The sequence below is a fragment of the Helianthus annuus genome, chromosome 17 (genome assembly GCF_002127325.2).
Source record: "Helianthus annuus cultivar XRQ/B chromosome 17, HanXRQr2.0-SUNRISE, whole genome shotgun sequence".
Taxonomy (NCBI): Eukaryota; Viridiplantae; Streptophyta; class Magnoliopsida; order Asterales; family Asteraceae; genus Helianthus; species Helianthus annuus.
In genome coordinates this window covers 180,261,349-180,271,262 of record NC_035449.2, presented here as the reverse complement: position 1 = coordinate 180,271,262, position 9,914 = coordinate 180,261,349, and the positions used below count along the sequence as shown (strand labels likewise).

Below are 9,914 nucleotides of genomic sequence, written 5' to 3'. Positions count from 1 at the left end.
ACTAGGCCAAATAACATGTTCTCAGGAAAAGTACTTGCATAGTCAATTGAGTGGCGCTAGAAGAAGTAAACTTGTTGTGCCTTTCTATGTGCTATATATATATATATATATATATATATATATATATATATATATATATATATATATATATATATATATATATGTGATGTATATAGTTGTTATATTATAATGATGTATCATACATACTGGTAAATCTTTATACTCATATTCCTATAGGAAGGAGACAATGTCTGAACATAGAGATGAACAAGGGTCTAGAAATAATCAAAATAACAGAAGGAGAGAGGAAGGTTCTTATAGGACTTGAACTCCCTCTCATAGTGTCAAGTCCCGGTCTAGTACAAGCATGCGTCTAAATACTGAGGATATCCACAATATAGCTGTGGAAGTGGCTAAGGTAATGAAGAATGCACAAACCGGTAATGTTAACCAATCTGGAGAACGACATGAAGAAAGCTCGGCAGCCTCCATGCCAGTTCAAAGGGAAGGAATGGGCGAAAGGAAAAACACTATTGCAACCATGCCACTAGAAGGAAAAGGTGAATATCCCAAATCAAAGGAATGTACTTATAAGCACTTCATGTCCTGTAAACCTCAGTCCTTTGACGGAAGAAAGGGAGCACTAGAAGCTCAAGACTGGCTCAACAGAATGGAGTCAGTATTAGACATATGTGAGTGAGATGACCGCAACAAAGTACGGTTCGCGGTACATATGTTTGAAGCTGAAGCCCTTCACTGGTGGAACATTGTGGTCCGAACAGAGGGAAAAGAAAAGGTTAAGGAGATGAAGTGGGAGGAGTTTATTCAAAAGTTTCTTGCTAAGTATTGTCCTCCCAGTGAGACCGAGCAACTGGAAGTGGAATTCTTTCAGTTAAAAATGGGAATAAAACCTATCGAGAATATGTTTCTCGTTTCAACGACATATCTCGACTGGTTTCTTATTTAGCATTGACCGAGGAACAACTGATCAATAGGTTTATTTGGGGTCTACCCTCTGAAATGAGGGTGTTTATCAAATCCAAATCCCCCAAGACTTTTGCAGAAACTGTTGAGGCTGGCGCCGTCATGGCTGCCGAGATGATTCTGCGGCAGGCTGAATCTCCCGCACCAAAAAGAAAGTGGGAAGAAAGAAAGGGGGACACCCGGAATAACAACTTTAAAAGGCCTAAAATATTTCCTCAATGTCAAATTTGCAAACGCTTTCATACGGGGGAATGTCGTTTTCCTTGTCCAAATTGTAAAAAGACGGGTCATGCTCTTCAAGAATGCAAGGAAAAGAAGAAGTGTTTCAAATGTGGAGACCCGAACCACATGAGATCTGAATGTCCCGAACTCAAAAGAAATGATAGGACACAACCAAATCAGCCAAAAGGGCGGGCATTTGTACTCACCACGGAAGAAGCCAAGACCAATACAGACGTTATCACGGGTACGTATCTCGTAAATGATGTATATGCGCATGTGTTATTTGATACCGGTGCAAATAGAAGTCTAGTGTCGACTACCTTTAGACCTTACTTGAACCAGGCGTCCCAAACCCTAGATCATATCTTTACAGTAGAAATGGCTGATGGAAGTCAAAGAGAGATAGTTGACATAGTTAAGAATTGTAAAATAAGCTTAAACAACCATGTTATCCCTATAGACCTAATGCCTATGGAACTTGGAGAATTCGACATAGTCATAGGAATGGACTGGTTGACACCATATCATGCGGAAATTATATGTGACAAAAGGATCGTGTGACTCCGATTACCCAACGGCAAACAACTAACTGTATCGGGAGACCGCACTGACAAGACTAAGAACCTCATCACAATAGCACAAGCACATAAATGCCTAAGGAAAGGGTATGTTGCCTTTTTAGCATATGTCGTAAACACTACAGAAAAGCAGAAGGTCGAGGAAGTGCCAGTAGTACGAGAATACCCCGAAGTGTTTCCCGACGAACTCCTGGGACTACCATCGGATAGACAGGTTGAGTTTCGCATTGACCTAGTTCCCGGTACATCACCGATTGCTAAGACGCCGTACAGACTAGCCCCGACAGAAATGCAAGAACTCAAGAAGCAACTACAAGAGTTGCTTGACAAGGGGTTTATCCAACCTAGTTCGTCACCATGGGGAGCACCCATCTTGTTTGTCAAGAAGAAAGATGGGACGATGCGCATGTGCATCGATTATAGAGACTTGAATAAAGCCACTATAAAGAATAAATACCCTTTGCCCAGGATCGACGACTTGTTTGATCAATTACAAGGGGCAAGCTATTTCTCTAAAATAGACTTGAGGTCTGGATACCACCAAGTGAAAGTTGCACCAGAAGACATACCTAAGACTGCCTTCAGGACTAGGTATGGTCATTATGAATTTTTGGTAATGCTATTTGGATTAACCAACGCACCTGCAGTGTTCATGGACCTCATGAACAGGGTTTGTAAACCTTACCTTGATAAGTTTGTGATCGTTTTTATTGACGATATCCTTATCTACTCTAAGAACGAGGTAGAACATGAACAACACCTAAGAGCAGTCCTTGAATTGCTCAAGAAAGAAAAACTCTATGCAAAGTTCTCTAAGTGTGAATTTTGGATACGTGAGGTGCAATTCCTAGGCCACGTGATAAATGAATGTGGAATACAAGTTGACCCTGCAAAGATCGAGGCCATCAAGAAATGGGAAGTACCGAAGAATCCCACTGAAATCAGAAGATTTCTGGGGTTAGCAGGATACTATAGAAGGTTTATTCAAGACTTCTCAAAGATTGCAACACCATTAACCACACTAACCCAGAAAGCCTCTAAGTTTAATTGGGGACCTAAACAAGAAGAAGCCTTTAACACGTTAAAGCATAAGTTATGTAGCGCCCCAATACTGTCACTTCCTGAGGGAATAAAAGATTTTGCCGTCTACTGTGATGCATCTCACTATGGTATGGGATGTGTACTCATGCAAAGAGGCAAAGTGATTGCCTATGCCTCTAGACAGTTGAAGATTCATGAATGGAACTACACAACCCATGATTTGGAACTTGGTGCCATAGTGTTCGCATTGAAAATTTGGAGGCACTATCTTTACGGTACAAAGTGCACTATCTATAGTGACCATAAAAGTTTAAAACACATATTTGAGCAGAAGGAGCTCAATATGCGTCAGAGACGATGGATGCAGTTATTAAGTGATTACGACTGTGAGATCCAATACCATCCAGGTAAGGCAAACATAGTAGCAGATGCTCTAAGTAGAAAAGAGAAACCTCAACCAATAAGAATTCGTGCAACCAGAATAGAAGTTAAAACTAGTCTCTTAGATCAAGTTAAGAATATACAACAAGAAGCCTTAAAAGAGAATCATATTGTAAAAGAAAGAATGATTGGGAGACTGAAGCTACTGACAATGGGAAATGATAATATCCTTAGGTTCAACAATAGGATATGGGTTCCTAATTTTGGAGGACTGCAGGATACAATCTTAGAGGAAGCTCATAAGTCTAAGTATTCCATTCACCCTGGCAGTGACAAGATGTATAAGGATTTAAGGAGAGATTATTGGTGGCCAGGAATGAAGCGATCTATTGCCCATTATGTGGAAAAGTGCCTTACATGCCTTAAGGTGAAGGCAGAACATCAAAAACCCTCTGGATACTTGCAACAACCAGAGATCCCAGAATGGAAATGGGAGAAAATCACCATGGATTTTATCACGAAGCTCCCAAGGTCAAGTCACGGTTATAATACTATTTGGGCAATAGTGGACAGACTGACCAAGTCTGCACACTTCGTGCCAATTCGTGAGGACTATAAGATGAACAAGCTAGCTCAAATTTATATCAAAGAAATAGTCTCACGACATGGGGTGCCTGTATCGATCATATCAGACAGAGATAGTCGTTTCACATCTAAATTCTGGCAAAGTTTCCAACAAGAGTTGGGAACCAAGCTCAATCTAAGCACTGCATATCATCCTCAGACGGATGGGCAGAGTGAACGGACTATTCAGACATTAGAAGATATGCTTCGGGCTTGTGTAATTGATTTTGGTGGAAGTTGGGACACTCATCTACCACTCATCGAATTTGCCTACAATAATAGCTATCACGCCAGCATCAAAGCTGCACCTTATGAAGCTTTATACGGAAGAAGGTGTCCTATCTGTTGGAGGGAAGTAGGGGAAAGTCAACTATCAGGACCAGAAATCATTGTGGAGACCACCGAAAAGATTCAGCAAATAAAAGAAAGGATGAAAAGTGCTCAAGATCGACAAAAGAGTTATGCAGATCAGAGGCGTAAACCCCTAGAGTTCCAAATAGGGGATAAAGTAATGCTTAAGGTATCACCTCTGAAAGGAGTGATTCGGTTTGGAAAGAAGGGAAAGTTGAAACCCCGATACATTGGTCCGTTTGAAGTAACAAGCAAAGTAGGACCAGTGGCTTATCGGCTAAAACTTCCTGAACAGCTGGCAGGAATACATAATACTTTCCATGTATCAAATTTAAGGAAGTGCCTAGTGGACGAAGCCCAACAAATACCCCTGGAAGAGGTACAGGTTGACGAAAAACTCAACTTCATTGAAGAACCACTACAAATCGAAGATAGAAAGGTTAAAAAGTTACGCAAGAAGGAAATCCCGTTAGTCAAAGTCAAGTGGAACGCACGTCATGGACCCAACTTTACATGAGAACTAGAAAACATAATGAAAGATAAGTACCCTCATCTTTTTAAGTAATGACAAATTTCGAGGACGAAATTTTTGTAAGGAGGGAAGGATGTAATACCCCGAATCTTAATGTGCTGGTTATAAACGTGTGAAATATGTAATTTATATTTCATATATTATTAAACGAGTAAGATAATTGTGTGAAAGGTGAAATATCTTGACAAACCTTGGCTAATATAGGAGACCGTTAATATTAATAATTAAATATATTTTTTTATTTACCTTACTCCGTTTTTAATGAAACTTAGGTTAAAACGTAGATAAAAATATGCTCGTTCTAATGACATATTCGTCGTTTTATAAAACGTCATACTTTAAAAGTTATACAAGAAAAACGAGTTAAGCAGCTGAATTAATATATATAAGCAAGCAAGCTAGCAGGTCAAGCAGGTAGGTAGGCACGTCAATTGAATCCACATCGACCAGAAAAGGATTTGAGGTGCCTGCTTGCTTGCTTTAAATAAGAGTCTCAGTAGTTTGTTTAGGTACCAGTTTCTTTTACGGGAATGCTCTAGTATAGAGAATCCTGAGTATACGATACCCCGTTGGGTGTTGTTAATAGTCGTTTTTGGAGCGCGAGTAGGAGCAGGAGTAGGGAAACTCTACATCAACGTGCCGTAGATAGTTTTGAGGTATACTCTCGTTTAAGTTTATGTTTAGTTATTTATTATTTATTTTTAGTAGTTAATATTAGTTTTATTATTAGTAATAATATATTAGTAGTAGTAGTGTTAGTATTATCTTTAGGTACTAGGGTTATTGTCAGGGGCGGGTATTGGGTAGCCTAGCCTTAATTAGGCATGGACTGATCACCCATGCTTAAATAAGGTAGGGTTAACCAATATCCAACCATGATAATGACTAGTTAGGTGTACCATTACCTAACCTAGGATTATGTAATTGTGTCAGGACCTTGAGACATAACCCAGTTGTACTAGCGGCAGTTAAGCAATTGCTAATCAGGTGAGTCATCATACTTGTCTTTTAAACTGTGATAGTATACTCGTCCATAACTGGTAATAATGAGAATGCTACAGTATGCATGTGTCAGTAGGGGTATATGGGATCCTATTATGCTTAATAAGGTGTGTCACTCTGGGAAGGGTAATAAGGTGTTGTACCCACAGGCACTTCGTGCTTATAAGGTCCAGCGACACACACTCATACCTATGTGACGGCCGTAGGGGGACACAGCTGGAGGACCAGTATGTCTCTTGTACGGTGGTTTGTGACAAGTCAAATGTGACCTATAAGGTTCAATGAGGCCCAACCTGACTATAATGTGGTCACATGCCCATATTGTGTATGCATATAATGTAAAATGTGGTCTGTCTTTATAAAAATTGTATAGTATGAGCTCACCAGTATATATCTGACGTCGTTTTGAGTATACTTATCTCAGGTGAGTCGTGAGGAAAGCTATAGGAACTACTTGATAGTTGTGGAGTTTTAGAAGATCAAGGAGTTCTTAGTTGCCAAAAGTTTGTAAATAAATAAAGTGTTGTACTCAGACTATTATAAGTTTTAATGAAAGTTTAGTTTGTTTTCGCTGTAAGTGTATCAATTGTGCACAATCACCCGGGTTACGGGGTGGGTGTTACAGGTTTCCTGTTTATCTAAGTTATTATCAACATGGTCTTGTATGCTTGCAGGGTGTGCCAAGTTACTATGGTAGCTACTGTTTTAAATTTCAAGGTTTGTGATGTGACTAAGTGATGCAGATGTGATTTGTTTTGTTTTGTCTTGAGGGTTTGAACCTCAGTAACATCACCACGAGAATACTTTATTGGTAACAAGATCATTTGGTACATGTACATTATTATCACTCTTTGCGTATTGTTTTATGAAAGCCTAACAATTTTTATTAGCAACAAATACCCTGGGTAGCCGGGATCACCCAGGACACCAGCCTAGAGGAAACCCACAATCTCCAAAAACTACAACTACAAACATCTAGGTATAAATACCCCCAATGGCCCAATCTCCTCTCTCCATTCTATAAACGAATTCCACTGTTTCTTTCGCACTTCACTCGTTTCAACTTATAAACGTATACATGATTCACAATCTTTGATCTTCCATTTCAGTTGGTTTTGCTACTGTTTCATTGATGGACAAGAGAGTTGAAGCCATGTGAGAGTTCGAACCCACCACCAGCCAACTGTTGAAACTCCCGCTCGCTATTGTCCCTTTTGTGCCTGAAGATGTTGTCTTTGTTGTTGGTGCCCTCTCTGGTGCTACTGCCAAAATAATTATTGCCCATCTTGACCGGATTAAACTCACCTTGCAGGTCCCAAATTCAAATTTAATCTAGAATTGTTGTGTTGTTTTAATGCTAGTTGTATCGTCCCCTTACTCCACAAAAATGTAACCAAACCATAACCACAACTTCAAGATATTTTTGATGTTATATATAGGTGTGAAATGGTGCAAATGTGTGAAAGTATACTTTCAGTCAAATACTTTTTTAAATAATAAACTTTTAAAATCAAGTTGGTATATTGTATTAAAAGAAACCATTTTTTTTACTGAAAGTAGGTTTTTTTACATGCAGTTTATCATTTGATGAAGTTGTAAATTATAACTTTATTTCAGCAGTCCAAGGTTTGGGTATGTTTGATAGAGCTGGTTTTCAATTTGATACAGGGATTATGCTTTTGGAATGTTATAAGAGGTTGGTTGTTGTTATGGCTGGTGAGTTAAATATGTTGGGGGAGGGCTATGATTATTGGCATGAAGTTGCTGCTTAGAATGAATATTTAAGCATGGGTTTGGTTTGGTTTGGTTTGGTTTGGTTTTAGTTTCCAACGGTTCAGTTTCGGAATCAAACCGTAAACACCCCTAGTGGGTATGGTTAGTTGTATTTTGTATAGGTTGGATGTGCTAAAAGGTTGCTGATTGGGGCTGCTATGGGGGAATAGAGGTCAAGACTACTAGGAAGTTTGAAGAGAAGATTTATCTCTTATAAGTTCGGTTAATTTGTTTTTTTATTATTGTTTCTCTGTTTGAGTGCTTTTAAGAGGTTAATGATTCCAGTTCTACCCCTCTTGTAATGTAAAAAGAATGTAGCATATCGTCCAATTTTTTTATGAATGGGTCGTTTGGGTTGTATTCTTTCCTAACGGGTCATATGTATTCTTTGTGTAGCGTGTATTATTTTATTATAAACAAAAATCAAACACGTGTATTATTTTTTTATTATTATTCATCATGTTGATTTTGAAAACTTTATTGAATTTGTTGGATTCATTGATACCAGTTGACTTTATTAAAAGTAAAATATAATACTTATAAATATGAAATCAAACATGACAGAAGTTAATGATGTTAGATATCCCCACATATGAATTCTCAAACTGTACTTGTTTGGTCGCCACGCGAGAGTCGGGTTGTTTAAAAACCTCAGGCTCGGAGTTTGCTCGAAGTTCGCTCGAAAGACACTAAAAATCAGCTCGGTTTTAAATGATCCAAGTCGCTCAGCTTGGTTTGTAAATGAGTTGGGCCCCTTAGCTCGACTTGTAAACGAGTCGAGCCCCAACCAAGGTAGGTTTGGTTCGTTTCGTGGCTCGCTCCTTTGGCTCATTTAAATTAAACCTCATATGCGTGTGTGTATATATATTATTAAACAATGGTGTTTAATGAGTAATAATGTTATATTTTATCGAAAGAAATAGATTGTTAAGCTATAGTTTTAATTTGTAATAATAATTTAAAAAAAATATAGATTAAGGTAACTCGCTTTCGTCTCTTGATCGTCTTTTTAGTTTGCCCAAAATTAGTTTTCATGAGGAAACCCTATAAATATGAGAAAACCCCCCTTGTGTGAATCGAAACCAGGACCTAATGGTTCCTAAGTCTTATCCCACCCCAAGTTGTCACTAGGCTACAATGTCATGCGCATATCATACATGTCTTAATCGACCATATTGGGCCTTAATATATCACAATGGGCAATAATAGATCGGACATGTCATAATTGACTATGTTGGGTCATAGTGGATCACAATGGACAATAGTAGATCATGAATGTCTTGATGGACCATATCAGATCTTAATCGATCACAATGGATAATATTACATCTTGCATGTCTTCATAGATCATATTGGATTATTGGACCTTAATGGATCACAACGACCAATAGTGGATCATACATGTTTTAATGGACCGTATTGGGCCTAAATGAATCATAATGACTAATAGTAGATCATACATGTCTTAATAGAGCATATGAGGCCTTAATGGATCACAATGGACAATATTAGACCATACATGTTTTATTGGACCATATTGGGCCTTAATGGATCATGATGGCCAATAGTAGACCATACACGTCCTAATGGACCATATTGGGCCTTAATGGATCATGATTGCTAATAGTAGATCATACATGTCCTAATGGACCATATTGGGTCTTAATGGACCATATTGAGTCTTAATGGACTATATTGAGTTTTAATGGATCACAATAGCCAATGATGGATCATACATTTCTTAACAAACCATATCAGCAGACTAACAAACATACGACTTTTAGTAAGGGTGCAGACGAGCCGAGTCAAGCTCGACCAGGCTAGAGCTCAAGCTTGTCTAACTTATGAAGGTTCGAGCTCGGCTCGATTTGTGCTTATAAGTTTTTAGGCCCGAGCTCGGCTCATAAATAGTTTTTTCAAGCACGAGCTCAGCTCGGGCTCGGCTTGTTTAATATTATTAATTAATTAAAATGTATATGTAATATAGTTTTTTTTTAATATTATAAATGCTATTTAATATTATTTTAATATAATTAGAATTTAAATAAATAGTGAACTCGTGCTTTTTTCCTAAATGTGCTTGTTTTTGGGCTCGGCTAAGGCTTGAGCTCGTTTAAATACGACTATTTTGAGTTTTTTTAGTCGAGATTGACTAAGGGCATGTTTGGGTAAGCTTATTGAAACAACTTATTGACTTATTGGCTTCTTGGAAAAGTCAGGATTTTGTGACTTATTGACTTATTGGCTTTTCCCCCTCACATACACCCTCTTTGCCAAACATCATTTTAGAGCTTATGACTTTTCAAAAAGCCAATAAGTCAATAAGTTGTTTCAAAGCTTACCCAAACATGCCCTAAATCACGAGTAGCTCGACTCATTTATAGACTTGTGACTTAACAATTATTTGTCACGGTGTCACCTATGCC

General features: G+C 38.3%; 1 protein-coding gene across 1 annotated transcript; it reads left to right on the top strand.

The window, feature by feature from the left end:
* The first annotated feature begins 733 nt into the window (after positions 1–733).
* On the top strand, positions 734–1,767 carry LOC110925298. The gene is made up of 2 exons (XM_022169256.1): positions 734–857; positions 968–1,767. The coding sequence occupies exons 1-2, from the start codon at positions 734–736 to the stop codon at positions 1,765–1,767; spliced, it is 924 nt and encodes a 307-aa protein (XP_022024948.1).
* The last annotated feature ends 8,147 nt before the right edge of the window (positions 1,768–9,914 follow it).